At 40.4% G+C, this 18,510-nt stretch overlaps 1 protein-coding gene across 3 annotated transcripts in view; it reads left to right on the forward strand.

The window, feature by feature from the left end:
- Nucleotides 1-1,011: 1,011 nt before the first annotated feature.
- The window catches only part of PABIR2 (PABIR family member 2), a 38,981-nt gene continuing 21,482 nt past the window's right edge, over nucleotides 1,012-18,510 (forward strand). Inside the window, exons 1-3 of one of the 3 annotated variants that reach the window (XM_074277755.1) lie at nucleotides 1,012-1,127; nucleotides 1,464-1,703; nucleotides 3,157-3,235. In XM_074277755.1, coding sequence (XP_074133856.1) covers nucleotides 1,594-1,703; nucleotides 3,157-3,235 — 189 coding nt within the window. In that variant the 5' untranslated portion in view covers nucleotides 1,012-1,127; nucleotides 1,464-1,593. Of the gene's footprint in view, nucleotides 1,128-1,183; nucleotides 1,704-3,156; nucleotides 3,236-18,510 lie in introns of those variants that run through there. The other 2 variants (XM_074277756.1, XM_074277754.1) reach the window with 2 other exon arrangements.

The following is an 18,510-nucleotide window of genomic DNA, read 5'->3' on the forward strand; positions in this document are numbered from 1 at the left end:
GAGCTATACCCATACTGGAGGCTCAAAAGATTCTACTTCTCACAAAACTTTACCTGATTTAGAGCTGAAAGGTCAGCAGCAGAGCCAGAAATTCAAACCGGTCTCCTCTAGCTGAAGTCATGCCTCTAAATCATGATTTGTCACGATCAGCTGTCTTAGTTCCTGCACATATTGGAACTGAATTCCTGCTCTTTTACAGATTTTATAAGTTGCATTTTTATAGCTCTTGGTCGCTTGCGATTCAACTCTTTTCTCACAATACGGTAATTGTCCCCATTTTACAGATGCAGAAACTGAGGCTCTGAGAGATGAAATGATCTGTCCCTTATCACACTGTGAGTAATTTGTCAGAGGGGAGACCTAAGTCCTTCTGATTTTAGTTCTCTCTACTACACTGGTTGGTGCTGCTCTTACTTAAATTAACCGTACTGGTAAAGGAAATAAGGACGAGTTTTCCCATCTTCTTGGCTTTAAAGAGTAAAAAAGACTAAATGGCATTTTCCGAAAAGGGGGAAGGATTTAGAAAAATTGCGTGGAGATAGAACCATACAGTTCTTACAAGATTTTTCTTGTTCCTTTATCTCCCTTTGACCTAGTGCTTCCCATTTGAGCATCTTAAATAGCTGCACAGATGTTCAGTACAATTCAATAAGAAATCGGTCTTCCCTTCCCCCACTCTACTCCAAAGAAAGCCCACCAGAACTGGCGGATTTAGGTAATTTCCCTCATTGGCCACGGAGTCACCCGGAGGTCGGAGTGAGGAGGAATAGAGGGGCTTTGGGGTCCTTACGCTTCCTCCTTCAGCCATTGGCCCGAGCCCCTTCCTGGAAGGAGCTGCTCGTATTCCACCAGCCTATTGGTCCCTTTCAAATTCTAGCGCCAGGGCCCATCTGCCAATAGTTACTACCTGAACGCCCCGCCTCCGGCAAAGGCCCCTCCTTTTCTTGGAGTTGTTTTCTTGCGCATGCTTCCTGGGAGCTGACGCGACGGGGTGTTCGCAGAGCGCCTGCGCACGAGTGGCGGAAAGAGGGCGGGCCCTGCTGTTGCTGAGGCTTCGGAAGCTGTGGCGACGGTGACGGCGGCGGCGACGGCGACGGCGGCGGCGGCGGAAGCTGTACAGGCAGCAGGTTGTAGTTTTTGTTTTGCCTTCAATCCGCCAGCTGGTTCTGCGGGGCTGTTCCTGCCGTCCTGAGGAAGAGGAGGAGGAGGAGGAGGAGGAGGATTGGCTACATTTGCCCTATCTGGTCGGGTGGAGGGGAGTGGGGAACCTAGAATTAGCGGGGCGAAGTCCCGGGACGGAGCATGGGGGGCTGGGCCCAGGCTCAGGCCCAAACGCAGACCCAGACCCAGGCCCTACTAGTGCTGGGCTTTTGCCCCGCATCGTGTGATCGGTTGTCAGAGTGGCCGCGATGTTTGTAGACCCCGGGGAAGGCGGCAGTGTGAGCCTCCCCTTCTCCTTCTAGAGCCACCACCTTCGCCTGCTGCTTCCTTCTCTCCCCCGTCCCTGTCCTACAGTGAGTGGGAGCCGAGAGAACCCCGAGTTGAGAATCGACCCCCAGGCCATCCCCACATCCCGATACCCAGCCTGCCGGCATGGCTCAGGAGAAAATGGAGTTGGACCTGGAGCTGCCGGCTGCCACCGCCCCCCCTGATGGAGGCAGCCTGAGGAGATCCAACAGTGCTCCCTTGATCCATGGACTCAGGTGGGTAGGAGGTGGGTGCGGAATACAGAGCTTAGGCTCTGGGCCCCTGGCAGGCCACCTACCCTCTCCAGTGCAACTGGGAGGCTCTGGACCCGGGGGCTTTTGAGGGCAATGGAAGTGTAGCTGATGGGGGGCGGGGCAGGAGGGAGGGCTCGAAGGAAGGGGGGGGGGCTTGCTTACAAAAGGGTTAAGCAGGTCCGGTATGAGGGTGGGATGACACTTTGGAGGAAGAAGACTTGAAGAGAGGGAATCTGAGTACTTGCCCTGAAGTAAAGTGACCTGCGGGGTTGGCTGCATGCTTTGACAGGTTGTGTGGCCTCCCTGATTCTGAGCAACCAATGTCAATCTGAAACTTCCGGAGCTGGCTGGCTTCAACTTAACACCTGTTTCGAGAGGCATTGAGGGATTTGCCTTCCCTGTAATATTACAAAGAAAGAACCTACACTAAAGCATATTTTAACTGACAGCTTAATGATGAAGCCTTTTCTCTTGAGGTGAATGGAAGTGATTCGTAGTAGGAAATAATATATCATTTACAGACCCCAAGTTTGGGTACCAGAAATACTGAAGGATCTGTGATTGCACACATGTGAGCCAATGTGGGCACTTCATCTGAAGATGCAGACCATAATCCTTTCATTTAATGCCAGCCCCCCCCCCAAAAAAAAAAAATCTAACACCAAATTATCCCAACCCTTTGAAATGTAGTTTAGATTAAGGAAATTGTGAGATTAGAAGATCTAGGAAATTGTATAATTTTAATGTTGGCTTATTAACTGGACGTAATTTTTTGACTGACTAAAACATTAATGAGCCTTTTGTATATGTGTATTTTCCAGGTCTTTTCTATCAATATTTTATAAGCAGCATTTTTGAAAATTATATTTGACTAGATAGATTTGACTTCATATGGCCTTGGAGTTGTGGAATTCATCAAGAATATCTTATTTAAGCACCAAATGGAAATGTGGAACAACCTGTTGAATATTTATTTGTGTCAACTTAGGTGCACATCAACTATTTTGATTAGTGGTTTTTTTTTGTTTGTTTTTTTTGCTAATTTTTTTAACTTGAGGGGAAGGATGGCTTGATTATTTGAGGTTGCTTTCACATGGTAAGATCAGAAGTTCAAAAAAGCTCTTTGGTGTGGCCTATGACTTTTCAGATTTGAGGAGCAAATAGTAAATAATACCAATCTTGACCAAAATTTATAATTTTCTAAAAATACATTGTTTCTTGACTCATGAGCTATATAGTTCTTTTGTGTGATGAAGTATTCATTTAAGAGGGAGTATGTGCTAATGCAAAAAAATAATACATTAGGAATCTGGAGACCTCAGTAAGTCCCTTAACCTTTGATATTAGTCTTTGATATTAGCTGGCAGTTTGACAAGAAAACAAGTGAAAATGTTTTTGATAAGCAAATATGGTAACAATTCTACTTATTTTCCAGTGATAATTCACAGATTTTTCAGCCTTATGTAATCCGAACCCGGAGGAATAGTACAACAGTGATGAACCGTCACAGCTTGGTAAGTTTATTAGTAAATATCTGAACCACAGAGAATGTGCTGACCTGAACTGGTGGCAATTTCTCATACATATAAAACCACACATCCAGTCTCTATTCCTTTCTGAACTTTTTTAGGACAGGAAAAAATTTTTTACTCTTCAGATATAGCTTTTCCTTAAAATTAAGTCCTAGATATGTTGTAGTAGCAAGAAATTTAGTATTGAGACATTGCTGAAAAATCTAATTAACTGGTGAGGTTTTTATTTCATGTTTACTCTGTAATAGTAATTTTCTGGTTTTGGAGGCCTTGTGAAATCTACCTAGTATCATGGGAATTTGTTTTTTAAAAGTGATTATCATATGTTGGTATATAATTCTGAAGGAAGTCAGTATTAATTTTAAATTATACCTCACAATGTTTCATAATTATTCCAGGATAGAAAAAAAAATCAAATAGAAAGTTAGATTGTTTGATGAGTATATATGGGATTAGGCTACTTAAAAAATATATAGTCTCTTTCTAAAAAGTTTGCCTGCTCTGTTTTGATGTTCTCTGAAGATTTACCATCTAATTTTTTTTTTTTTTAAACTACTAAGGTTCTTGAGGAATATATTATTTTGTTACTGGCTGCTAGAATTAGAAGAAATTAGAATATGGTTCTCTTAATCTATTTTCAACAATTTCCCCAATCATTGGGAAGAAAGGTGCTTATTTCCTAGGGAGTTCCATTTCTCAATGAAATCACAAGTCCAATTCCTATTTTTCTCCCAATCTCCTAAACATCCACATAGCAAATACCATTTGAGATACAAATATTAATGGCATACCCTTATGCTCATGGAGATTATGAAGTAGTAATATGGAACAAAACTAAATCAAAATGAAACATATCTACCTAAGTATACTGTACAGAGTTATCTTTAGAAGTCTAAGGAGGGAAAGGTTATTCAAAGTTAGTGATGGGGAAAGTACAGATGGTTGAGAAGATAGCATTGGAACTTGCTGGACCTTAAAAGAAGAGTTCAGTGGGTACCGTCATCAGTAGCAAAAAATGCTAATATTGTTGAGAGCAAAAGAAGGAACTACTAGTATGAAAAGCAGAAAAACCAAAAGTATAGTAACTTGAAGCCATTAAGTCTAGGGGAAAATGACCTATGATGACAACTAAGGACATCACAATAGGAATCATGATTAAAAAATCAACAAGCCTTGTAATGAGACTTCTTATTTTCGTAGAGTTCTCCATTTAATTGGTTTCCCTAATCTTGACTAGAGGAGATAGCATTGTATGAGTGGGAGCAGTAACAACATTAAAAAGAAACAACATGAAACATTAAAATAGAGACGTAATAGCATTAAAAAGGGAAGATGTGTTCCTAAGTGGCCAAGATGCAGTCTATAAAAGTTTAAAGTCAAGTGTTTAGAAACTTGAGAATTGGGAGAATTAGGCTACTTAGGTACACTAAATAGATTCCTCCCTCTCCAAGTGTTAAGATGTGACACATCTAGTTGTTGGAGAGACTCAATGGACCCATGTGAAGAACTGGGGAGAGTCCCTGCTCTTAGAACAAGAAACAAAAAATCCAGTGCTATACTAGAAGGTGGATAGAAAAAACTAAGCTTTGTATCCTCAGAATTTCTTTAAGCTCCTGTCATCTGTATAGTGATCTGAGCAAATAATAGATATTAATAGTTTATAGGTAAGTTTTGATATTCTGGGAGATGGGGTACAAAGGGAGTCATCATCCACATCTGGGGGATGGTATAACCCATCTTTTTAGGGGAACAGAGTACTGGAAAAATACTGAGTCCTAGTGCAGTGTGGTCAAAGGAAAGGGTAATTGCCTCCTGGAGCCCTAGACTGTAGATTAGTTTTCATTTGCTCAGAGACTGGAGGAGGAAGGCGATTGAAGGACTATGACTTTACTTATAGCAGTTGTATAAATTTTAAAACCTTGAAAGTACTTAACATCTCTTCTAGTATTTAATAACCCAACTGAACAACATGTGGAGAAGCTGGCTTTAGAATGGGTCTTAGTTGTAATACATTGAGGACTAAATACTAGTTGATACAGTTTTATTGATGTGCTTATATATTATTTGAGTGGATTTGTTTTTAGGTTTCCACCTAAATATGTTGATTTAGCTATTAATTAAATAAGCACCTATGATATAAAAACAAACAAACAAAAAAAAAAACCAACCTGGTTTTCTAGCTCATCTCAGAGTTAAGAGTATTAGAGACAGGTATGTAAACAGCCTCAGAAAATGACTAAATTGTAAAGAGCAGAATGTTTAAAAAGAATAGCATTTCCAGGTCAAAGGATGCCTGGCATAGAAATAGCCTCCTGAGACATCATTGTAATTTGGGCCAGTATAATAATGGTGTTTGTAATACTGACCTGGAGCCATGAAGAAAAGATTAAATTATGTTCAACATAGTCATATTGATAATGAAAATAATCCTCTAGAGCATAGTTGTCAGAAGCAAATAGAAACGGGGGGGAGGGAGGGGGGACGGGGGTTAAACTATACATAAGAATCGCTCAGGGCTGCATATTGACCTAGTAGTAAAATGTAATATTATCTGTGTTTTATTGAATTCATATTTATTTTGACATATATTTCTCAATTCCATTTTAATCTGGTTTGAGCCGTACTCGGGTGTGTAGTGGACCACATGTAGAGCCCCTGGGTCACATATTCAACATCTCTGTTATAGACCATAGCTTCTTAAAATGTGATTTGGGACTCTGTATGGGAGTCTAGTAACTGAATCTAAGGAAAGTGAAATTATGATTTGTCATCCGCAAATGTTTGATTTGTGTATCTAATTTATTTATCTATATACCTGGGATCATGTAAAATTTTCCCAGGTAAAAAGGGGTCTTAAGTGGAAAAAGTTTAAGAAGCCCTGGTCTGAAACCCCCAGTCAGTTGGAATTCTATGACTAAAGAGGTCTACCGCCAGTGCATTTGATAGATCCTGGGGCCTAGGTGAAATGTATAGGACTAGACAGTAACTTGTGTTTCCCTAGCACATTCTGCAGGCAAATAATGTGAAGAGGTAATAAAAGTAAAAGGAAGAAACTGAATCTAAGAGGTTGTGACTTGTCAACTGCTAAGTGTTGGAACTAGAATTCCAAGCCTTGGTTCACTTGGCTACAAGTTCAATGCTTGTTCCATTCATTCACCGTCCTGCTGAGAATTCAGAATCACCTTTGCCACATCTGTTTCAGGAGTTGTGCTCCTTAATGGTTCTATTTAAGTAGTAGTCAGTTTGTGAGGCCTTGTAGGAATGTATTTCATCAAGACTATTGAAGCACAAGATGGAATAACTAGAAAGAGCAGCTGTAGCCCACTGAAAATATATTCGGTACTTGAGCTACTTTGATTATTTGGGTCATGAGATGAAAGGCATAGAGTAGGGGCTTTGGTCTGCACAATTGGGGGAAATACACCAGTGAGACCATGGATTTATCGAATCATCACACAAAATATGAAACAACCTGGTTTCCCAACCCCCCAGTGGTCAAAGCATCAAATTCAATGAGGTTGAGGGTGATTAGGGTAAGAAACAAGCACGCTGATTGTGGTAAGAAGTGATAGATCATAGTCTGACAGCAAAGGACATAAACTTAATGAAAAGCAGATGGAACTCAAAATGCCGAGCAATTTGGTGCCATTCGGCTTAGGAAAAAAACAGTCTGTGGCATCCCAGTAGCCCCTGAAGACATACTGCTGTACAATACAACAATAATATTTGCCAGTGACCTTGGTCTACTGAGAAAAGACTGACAAGTTCAGGATCAACTGTTTAAGACAGGAAAATGTGTATGTAATATGTTTTTAAAAGATTTTCATTCCAAGTAGTTAAAACCTTAAGCAGATAGATTTTATTAACTAGAAAAGTCACATCTGGAACATTTCATTGCCAGGGGTGCAGTGTAAATAAGGTATTACTTGGATTTCTTTTTCCTAGCCAAAAAGCATCCTCTCTGCTAGTATTTGTGTCCTGTGGGCAAGATACTTTATATATGGGATTTGGGAAATTTGAGAATTGGAAGGGGGGCGGGCAGCTAGGTGGCTCAGTGGATAGAGGACCAGCCCTGAATTCAGGAGGACCCGAGTTCAATGTGGTCTCAGACACTTAATACTTCCTAGCTGTGTGACCCTGGCAAGTCACTTAACCCCAGCCTGAGGGGAAAAAAAAAATTGGAAGGGGGGCCACGAGGTGGGGAGTCTAGTCCATACCTGCTCCATTGTACCTGACAAGTGCTTATCTCACTTTGACTTGAACAGAACTCAACAAGTGCCCGGCTAGCCCATTCCAGTCTTGGATAATTGATTGTTGGGAAGTTGTAACTCACATCCAGTCAAGTTTGCCTTTTTTGTAATTCCAACCCATTGTTTCTAGTTTTGCCTTCTGAAGCCAAAGAGAGCAAGTCTAGTACTCCTTTCCAAATAATAGCCTTTAAGGTATTTGAAGAAGGCTTTCATGTAGCCTCTGAGTCTTCTCTTTGCCATACTAAATATTCCCAAGTTCCTTTACCTGATCCTCATATAGTGGGCTTAAGATCCTTCATCATTCTGGTTGTTCTCAACATTCTAAACACTGTCTAGCTTATCATTAGTATCCTTCCTAAAATCTGGTGCCCAGAATGCACTCAGTATCCCAAAATTTGTGTGACCAGATCACAAGATAGTGAAATCACCTTATTCCTGGAAGATAAGTTCTTCAACGTGGCCCAATATTACATTTGGTAAGTCTTAAACTTGTAAAATTGATTGCTCATACCTAAGTGTAAGACTTCATTTACACCTATTCCTACTGAACAGTATATTCATTCAATTCAGCCCAATTTTCAGATCTATTGAGATCTTTTTGGATGCTGAACTCATCACCCCAGTGTATAAGCTAATTCCTCCTAGCTTTGTGTCATCTGCAAATTCAATAAGGATGCTTTTATCTGAGTTATTGATAAAAATGTGAAACAGCACAGATCCCTGGAGCACTCCGTGGGAGACTTCCTTTCAAACTAATGTGAAGTCATTAATGGCTATTTCTTGAGTCAGGTCAGCTCTCAATCCATTTATTTGCATTGTCTAACTTAACCTAACCCACATCTCTCCATTTTCATATTATCAAGTGATTTGCTAAGATCCAGGTAAACTATATCTGTAGCATTCCCCTCATAGACTATTCTAGTAAGAGTAGGTAATTATATTGGTACGGGGAAACTTCCCAGTGAGGAAACGCCTACCAATATAGGTAGCTGAACATATTCTCTGCAACTTAATACTGGTATTATCCAGTAATTAGCATTTATTAGTGCCTTCTATGTGCCTGTACTTTACAGATACCTCACTTGATCCTCATAAGAGCCCCGGGAGGTAAGTACTATTCCTAGCTCTATTTTCCAGTTGAGGAAACTGAGGCAAATAGAAGTGAAGTGACTTAATCACACAGCTCAAAAATGTCTAAGACTGGATTGGTATTCTAGGCCCAGCATTCTATCCATTTTGTCACCTAGCTGCTTCTAAAATCCTAGACGACTGTTCACAGCGCTAAGAAGTTAAAGGGACTTGCCCAGGGTCACATGGCCTGCATATATGTATTAGAAGCAGGACTTTGTAACTCGGATTCTCCTAGCTCATGTGGGCTTATAAAAACTTTATAAATTAGAGGGAGATGCTAGGTGTTGTAGAGTGTGGCTGATGAAATCTCTAGAGAGAAAAGGAGTAGTAAGCAAAGAGCCTTGGCCAGAGAAAAGATCTCAAAGATCCTCATCCCAGGTGGGAGATAGGAAAGCTCTGAAAGGATTTGGCTTCCTTCATCCAGGAGGAAGGAGGGAGCAGAAAGCACCAAATGTCTACCCTCCACAGGGGTAGCCATTGGTGTTCCACTAACTTCCTGGGCTTTAGGAATACTTGGTGAGGAACTCATGCAGAAGTATAACCTTAGAATCAGAGGATTCAAAGCTAGAAGCCACCTTGAAAATTGTTATCACCGGTATCAAAGTTATTATTATTATTATTTTTTTTTTTTTGATGAGTTAAGAGTGGAATCAGAAGATGAGGTGGGCATAGCACTTCACTTCTCAGTGCTCCCAGAAACACTAATATTCTACACTGTAGAACAGCTGCCAGCCTGTGTCAGTGATGAGACTCCCAATGTCACTGAGATCATAGGTCTGGACCAGATCCCCAGACCAACAACATAAGTAACAAAGATCAGAAGTCCAAGGCAAGAGTGGTTTGCAGACTAGGCCACAGTTTTTCTTTTCATCAAAACACTGGCATATTTGTAAACACTGCTTATTAGGCAAGCAAGCTAGCCTAGAAAGCAGGAGGTAAGTATTATAATTTTAGCTCTGCCACAAACTGAATCATTGACTATGGGCCAGATCATGCTTTTCTGATGCTCGTTTTCATCCTCTAAAATGATGGGTTAGACTAGCTGATCCTGAAGATCCTGTCCCACTTTACAATTATCTGCTTCACCAAGGAGCGGGGAGAGGGAGGCAGCGAGCCACTAACTTGAGAGCTTTAAAAGACTGAATGTCATCTGTGGACCTGGGCCACCTCCTTTCAACTGTTGGTGCCTTATCAGGAAAAGATTGGGTGCTCCAGAGAACAGGAGAGAGGTGATTCTTGCTATGAAAAGCTGACAGAAGTAGTAGATGTGGGTGTGCACTGGCAAAACAACACACCTATGAAAATGCTTGTTCTGTGCCCAGCACTGTGAGACACCCCCTATCCCCCCAAGAAGTAAAACAGTATAAGACACTGTCAGTAAGGGCAGAGGTTATCCAATCCAGGGGGTTTTAACCTGAGCTTTGTATATTTAAAAAAAAAATTGATATAAAGTATCTCTTAATATCACATTTATATCTTAAATGTAATTTGTTTCCTTGGTATTGTATTTTATGCATTTAAGAATATTATTGTAACAAGTTCATATTCTTCAGTATACTGCCAAAGGGATCCACACTATAAAGAGATTTAGAATTTCAATCTAGCTGAACTTCCTTATTTAATGATTAGAAATCTGAGTTGTAGAAAGTAGCTCTGTTCTAGGTCTACCTAGTAAGGAAAACTATGATTTTAACCACATGCAAAAGCTTATCTTCTTGGGGCAACAAGATTTTAGACATGTTTTATTGCCCAAAGCATCCTGGTAAGAACTTTTAAAAGAACGACACCTAGTGGTCTTTTTACAGACTTTTTTTTCCCCTTCCTTCTTAGAAGTCCCTGGATTCCAAACTGTGCCTAAAATTCTTTTAGTAACTTGGTCCATTTTTCTAAGATGTCACAACATTTTTGATCAGTGAAATGATTATCTATGTGATATCTTAGAAGAATGTTAAGTTTCTGACATCTTTCTCAAGATTTACAAATCATAACAAGGGTCTCGGTTATTTAGATTGCTTGCATTCTTTTTGGCCTACATGCATGTCCTTTAAGGGGACAAAAATCTTATAACAAATTGTCATCCTCAGCATTTGTGGCTAAATTTTTTTTAGACCCCCCCCCCAAACTCTTTTTAATAGTTCTTGTTTTGTTTTGTTTTTTATTTTAGCGCTTTTGTTTAAACAGGGTATCCCAGAAGTCTTAGTGCAATCTGTAAGCTTTACTAACTTAGAACTACACTTCTGAGTAGTTCTGAGACCTTCTGTTCTCTTATTCCTTTTTTCTGCCCTACAATATCATTAATAGATGGGTCATAGAGTCTGTATCCTTTCATTCTTATCCCATTATTGCATGCTTGCTTTCCCGTTATCTACTCCTAAAGAATTGTTCTACATTTATCAACCTTTGCCAAATCACCCATTCAGAGTTTAGCTGTAAACTCCCTTTTTGAGAAGCAAGAAAACAGGAATAGAAAGAAGCACTGTTATCAGCTGGTCAGCTGGATCTGTGTTGGTGATGTGGATATCCCCCCAACTGTGTAGGTGGCAGTTTGTCAGGTCTGTTCCCTCAGCTCATCTGTGTTCTCTTCTAAGGTGACCACTGAGGGTCTTCTTGATTTTTCACTTTCTCCTGATGTGCCAGAGATACCACGGAAGCCCTTGGGCTTCCGGCCTGTTCTTTATCCATACGTGCAGAATTCCTCAATTGTCCTTCCTCATACACTTTACTTCAGTTACATACAGGGAGGGTCAAACCATTTACTTTCCACTTCCTTCATTAAAATGTGTGACATTCCTCTGGCTGCCTGTACTTCTCTGTAATTCCATCTCTCCCTATGCCTCAGCCCTCCTGACACTAGTTGTCAGGCTCATCCTGACTTCTAGTCCCTTCACCCCTCAGTCCTTTCTCAAGTTACTAGCCTGCTTTTGACTTTTCCTTCTTTCTCAACCTCATCCCTGTAGTTAATCCATTCAGCTCCCTATCATCTCCTTTGGAATACTTTGTTCCCTTGGCTGTCCTGTTACTACTTACTCCCCTCCAGAGCTCTCCTCCTCCATTATCTCTGCAGTCTCTCTTATCTGCTCTTCTTTGTGAGATGCTGAGCAAAGCTGGAGGAAGTCGGACAAACAATGGTGCCAGTTTGGTATGGTATAAATGTGCTATCCAACTTCAAGTGGCCATCGCTGCAGGAAGGTAATCCTTTTATTCTTCCTAGCAGATTTTGTATCGTACTCCCCCACAGATGTTGTTCTTACCCTCTTTTCTCTTCATACCTCCTAAACCTCTTCCTCCTGCTCCCTAGTATCAGCTGAAGACTTTTGCTTGACTGAAAGGCCATGTACCATGAGCTCCATTTCCTCTTACCTTTCCTTCACCTCAAAGCCCTAACGGCATCTTCCATTTTTTCCTCCTTTCACCTATTCTTTGTTATTGAAGTTGCCCTCATCCCTGCCAAGTCCATCCTCTCTACTTGTGAATTCGGTCCCATTCCATCCCATCTCCGTTAGCAGATTATATATCCTACGGTGCTTCCCTTTTTAACCTTTCTATTGTTCCTTTTTTCTCAATCCTTAAGAAAATTTTGCTTGGTCCTATTGTCCCCCAAATATCATTTTATATTTCTCCTCCTTTTCTCAACCAAAGTCCTAGGCTATGGCTGCATTCACTGTCTCTACCTTCTCACCTTTCACTCACCCCTCAGTGCTCTGCAATCTGATTTCCAACTTCTTCAGTCAACTAAAACTACCCCTGTCTGAAGTTACTGGTGATCCCTTAATTGTCAGATTTGATAGTTGGGGGATTTTTGTCAGTCCTCCTTCTTTCCTCTTTCTGTTGATCACCCTCTCCGATACGTCACCCTTTTTAGGTTTTAGTAACAATACTCTGGCCTGCTTCTCCTTCTCCCTGCTCAATGTGTTCTTCCTCAGTCTCCTGTATTAGACCTCATATTTATGAATACTCGGAAGATCCATCCAAGGCCCTATTCTCTTTGAATGCTTTTTGTCATCAGCTCCTGGGTCTATACCACTTTCTCACAGATCTCTATCTAGCCCCAGTCTCTCTTATTCCCTTTCAGTTCCCCCATTACCTTTTATCTTTTGAATGTTCCAAATAGATGGCCTGGAGAGCCCAGTTCAGCATGTCGAAAATGGAACTTCCCTATCTCCCTTTGCAACTTCACCCTCTTCTAGGCTTCTCTCCCTTGACTTGAAGGTACTCTCCAGATGCTCACCTCACTTTCTCCTTCAGTTTCTGCAGCCACATCTCTTGGCATCCAGTCCCCTTTCTTTATCAGTATAGCTACTGTTATCGTTTTGACTCTCTGTATTTTTTCACAAAGATCCAGTTTCTTAATTTTTTGTGGGGGGAGGACCCCTTTGGCAATTTGGCGAAACCTATGAACCCCTTCTCAAAGTAATGTTTTCAATACACAAAGGAAATCAATTGTATTGTCATATACTTATGAAAATATTAAAAGTAGTTCACAAACTAGATTAAAATTTTCTTTTAAAAATGAAAAATTTAAACATTAGCTATCTTTCTGGCCTAGATGACCACAATAGTCCCTTAACTGGTCTTTCTGGCTTTAGTCTCTCCCCCTAGGGAAGGGGCAAGGAAGAAGCATTTTCTCTAGCACCTACTATGTACCAGGTACTACATGCTAAATGGTTTACAAATATTCTTACAACTCCAGGAAATAGGTACTATTATTATCCCTGCCTTCCAGATGATGAAACTGAGGCAGACAGAAGTTAAATGACTTGCTCAGGGTCACCCAGTAAGTGTCTGAAGTTGGATTTGAACTCAGAACTTTCTGACTCGGGCCTACTTCTCTGTCCACTGTGCTACGTAGGTGCCTAAGTGATTTCCCTTAAGTGCGGATTTGACCATGATCCTCCTCTAATCTGTATACTCCACCGGCACCCTTTAGCATAAAACATAACCTGTTTTATTTACCCTTTCTCTCTTTTAGAAATTAATTTTTATATGTATTTGTTCAGTAAACACACATTTATTTTTCTTCTCCGTCCACCTCCCTACAACAACTCTGGTTCAAGCATTGCCTTGTACATTGAATCTTTCCTATGACTTCCCCCTGAGGCCTTCAGTTTATTTTCAGTTTATTAGGATTTCATCTCTTTGCTTTGCCATTGCCTATAAATGTTCTGCCTCTGTGATCCAGAATTTGGGAATTTCTCCCATCTGACTATGGTATTCCATCCCTCCCTATGCCTCTGTCCTCCTCTTGCCTCCCTCTCGCCCCCACTACTACATTATTGTTCTGACCTCCCTGGCCTCCCTTCTTAATTCTACAATTAGTTAACAAGACTAATGGACATGTATGCCATTGGGCCAGTTAATCTGCAAAGCAGGCTCTTCTTAAAAGGGGCAGAACTTGGCCAGGTACAGGAGTACCTGCTTGGAATAGGTCTTTGTAACATTCGATACTCTTCCAAGCCTGGGGAGTTCTGCGTTTCGTCCAGCTTAGCATGAGGCCCTTGGAACAGTAGGGTTCCAGACTGCCCAGGACAGATATGGAGCAGGTCAAAGCTCCCCTGTAGATCAGTGGTTAAATTGGGCCTATAAGTGGCCCTTGGACTTCCAGGCTGGGAAAGATCCCAGGACCAGGAAGGATTTTCTTTATTTATAAATAAAAGCAGTGACACCTTGTGGCCATTTAGGAGTAATACTTAAACATTTCATTCCTCAGATTTTCTATTTAATACATCCTCTGCTACTTAAACATGCTTCATATTTTGGTAAGTTCTGTACTTCCCCCCCTAAGATTTCCTTTAATTTGTGAATTATTTGATCACGTTTCATGTCTCAGAAGTGACTAACACTGATTTCCTCAATTTTTTCTTTTATACCCTCGTCTTCTTTGAGAAGTTCTTCGTTATAGATTGTCTGCCATTGTTCAGTTTTTGTATCTAAGTTCTTTTCAGACTTTCTCCCCAATGACTTTTTTTTTTCCCAATGGCTTTTTGATAATCTTGTTTAACCTTGTTTACGACTTCCTGACTTTTTTTCAGTATTGACTGCTTCTAATGGTCAACACTAGAGCATCTGGGTAGTGCAGTACATAGTGCTGGGCCTTACTATTTGTATGATCCTGGGCAAGTTGCTTAACTTCTACTTGCCTCAATTTTATCATCTGTAAAATGGAATCATAATAGCATTTAACCTCTCAGGGTTCTTGTAAGGATCAAATGAGATAATATAGCTATCAATTATATAATGTATATAAAGTATTCTTATATAAGTACTTTGCAAACCTTAAGAGGTACTTTATTATAAATGATAGCTATTATTATTTTGACACATTTGCTGATGTACTGGTACAAAGGGAAACTTCATTTGTATCTTAAGTTATATTTTGCTGAAGGGTTTTGGAGCAATTTTCTATATGACTCTCAGTTGTTGACAGTTTTTCTTTGAATTACTTGTTCCTGCCTTTTGACCTCTTCTCTACTGGGCAATGGCACATGACATCTTAATTGCCTTTGTGAATTTTTCCAAGTCAGAGTGATGCAAGTCACTTTCCTGCTCTGTGCCTTGATTTTTCTCTTCTCTAAAATAAGAAACTTGGACTGAATGATCCCCTAAGTCTTTTTAATTCTAATTTTGAACCCATGTTCTGTCTAAGTTACCTTTTCCAGCTCTGTACTTGCTCAGGTCATTCTCCCACTTTTCAGAACTTTATCATTTGTCTCATACTCTTCTTACCCTCTCAAACCCCTGCTCTTATATTTGTGGATTTAAATATACATGTTGATGTTCTTTAACCACTCTGCTCACTTAGCCCCAGCTTGTGTAGTCTAGCTTCACCACTGCAGACACATAATAATGACCCTATCTCTGATTTAGAAATATTCTGCTGCTGTGATCAAGAAGTCTAAAATTTGGACAGCTAGGGGGTGTAGGGATAGAGCACCAGCCTTGAAGTCAGGAGGACCTGGGTTCAAATTTGGCCTCAGATACATAACACTTCCTAGCTGTGTGATCCTGGGAAAGTCACTTAAATTCAATTGCCTCTGCAAAAAAAAAAAAAAAAAAAAAAAAAAGGGCTAAATTTCTTCATTCACTCTTTCACATTCAGTGTCAATGCCTTTGCTTGGGCCTCATTAACTGCCTTCCCTTCCTGGTCATGATCCTATAGTTGGCGAGGTTAACAGATATGTAGTATTAGGCCAGCTAGCCTATAAAGCATTCTGGTAAGTTACCTGGCAGGGTTTTTTAGGACTGATCCTTAAATATGAAACTATTAAGTCTCACATTTTTCTACTTAATAAGATAAGCTTCAAACAGACTTCATATCCTCTTAGTAACTTCTATACACTTTGCTAAGGTTTCACTGAGTAGTCAGTTATTTGATTATATAGTTGATGTTTTAGGATTCATTTCTTCCCTCATAGTGTTCTGTTGATATCACCTGCCTTTCTGTCCTCCATACTTGTCCTTTTACAAAATTGATATGATGGTCATTTGTCTTTTATACTTAAATTCTTCTTAGCCTATTTCCCATCTACTTCCTGAGAAACTTTGTTTTCTTTTTGTTGATTCTTTATTTGGTAGCATGCCGAGCCTTATCTGTTCTGTTATTCTTTTTCTTCTGCCCTGTAATGAACTTTCTCCATAGGATCATAGAAGCTTTGTTCTTTTGTTCCTTATCTCATCATTGCTTACTTTCTTTTCCATTATCTTAGGGTCTTGAAGCAATGGTCCCACATTTGTTAACTTAACATTTTTGTCCTTTGTCAGATGCCTTAGAAGACTCCGTCAGAGTTTGGGCCCTGAAGTTTTTCCTTTTTTGAAAAGTGAAAACAGAAAACAGACATAAAAGGATTTATAATGAAGTAAAAACTCCCTTTCAGCAAATCCCTTTTTGGAAGTATCTTAATTAGAAGTGACAGTAGTGTCTATTTTAATTGTTGGAAGAATTTGAGATGCATATGAATTAGGACTTAATAACAGATACTTGTTACAGAGTATTTAGCTTAGGGGGCAAATCCTTTTGGGGCTCAATGGTTTCAGTGCCTTGGAAGTCATTGTAGATTTGGAGTCAGAGGACCTGGCTTCAAATCCTGGAACTGCCACTTGGTTTCCCCTTTGGGGCAATTCATTTCACTCTCTGGGCCTCAGTTTTCTACTAGTGTTAAATGAGAGAGCTTCACTAGATGACTTCAGAGATTGTTTCCAGCTCTCAATCTGTTGATCCATGTGGGACCATAGGCTGTGGGACCATAGATCTTGGGTAATTATCTACATGGCCCTGTGTTTTTCTCCTTTTCTTAACAGGTTAGACACTTCTCCCTCAGTTGTCTTAACTGCTTTCTGCTTTTATTTGGTGACTTAAACATTCATATTGCTATTCCCTTCAAATAACTCCTTCGCTAAGCTCATTAACCTTTTCAACTACTGTGAACTGTAGCTTCACCAAACAGGCATAAAAATGGCCCCCTGCTCGCTCTTATTCTCCCCTGTGTTTTGCCTCTGTAATCCAGATCTTTTAATTCCTCTCTCTGATCACAATCTATCCTTCCATTCCTCATATTTGCTAAGAATTTTGTCCATATATAACATGTCACTAAGTTAATCTCTCTCTCTCTTTTTAAAAATTCTATATAAGATATCCTGAATGAATTTCTAGTGACTTCTTTCCCCAGACTTGTATAGGAATCCCACAAGTTTAGGATGTATTCACATCATGGACGCTAGGTGGCGTTTCAGTCCAGGATAAATCACCTGGAGTCAGGAAAACTCATCCATCCTGTGTGATTCTGGGAAAATCACTTAATGCTATTTGCCTCAGTTCCTCATCTGCAAAATGAGCTGGCTGCCTTTGCTGTTATTATATTTTGTAATCATGTATCTCTTAGCTTTCTGAATAGATTGTGAGCTCCTGAGAGGCCGGGACCATAGATTTTGTTTTTGACTGTGGCCCTACAAATTTGTCCTTTGAATGTGTTAAGAAGTTCAGGCAAGGGAACCAGTGTGGGGAGCTGGTGTTGAGTGATGATCTTCACATAGCTTCCCATAGGAATAGTCCTACCCTTGAGCTTGCCATCATCTATAGGCGTAGCAATTCCACATTCAGTAAATCTCAGAATGCTTTTTTTTTTTTTTTTTTTTTCCTCCCAATCTCCCTTCATGCGTTATTCTTCCTAATTCTATTTTTTGTCCACACCCTCAGTTGCTTCATGCCTCAGAATTTTTCCGGGCTCCTCCTGCTCTGGCTACAATCTCCTCTCTTCCCAGTCTCAACCTCTTGGTAGATGAACTCCCCTGCTCTCAAGCCCTTTTCCCCTTGCCCTAGTTTACTCTCACCATTTACCTCCTCCACTTTTTCTCACATGCTGCAGAGTGGACTCAAAGGAAATCATGAAATATCTTAGAGGTAGAAAAGGCAGGATTTCACGAAGGAAATCATGAAACTATGCCGAGTTCACTTTAGATTTATGCTCAGTAGTTTCAAGTGACCCGTCACTCTTGCAAAATAGTCCTTGTCTTCCATAACTGAATCCTTATCCCACTCTCCACAGTGGCTGTACCAAACCCCTTTTACCTGTGGGCCTTCCATACTGTTATTCTTCTCCCAACCCCCTAAGCTTTCTCTCCTTCTTCAAGCTGAGAACTTGGCTTTATAGTTAGTTCACTGGGAAAATGAAGTCATTGCCTGAAAACTCCCACTTCTCCCCTTCTTCTCTTTGCACTCTGGTTATCTTCTCCTTTTCTTCAGTCTCTGATAAGGAGCTTTTTCATGGCCATAGGCAACTCTTCTACTAGTACTTCAAAGTCCCTGGGTCCTATCCCCACCCATCTTCTCCAGCAGATTGTTCCCACTATTATCACTATGACCTCCATTCCTTCTACTACTCA

The sequence above is a fragment of the Sminthopsis crassicaudata genome, chromosome X (genome assembly GCF_048593235.1).
Source record: "Sminthopsis crassicaudata isolate SCR6 chromosome X, ASM4859323v1, whole genome shotgun sequence".
Taxonomy (NCBI): domain Eukaryota; kingdom Metazoa; phylum Chordata; class Mammalia; order Dasyuromorphia; family Dasyuridae; genus Sminthopsis; species Sminthopsis crassicaudata.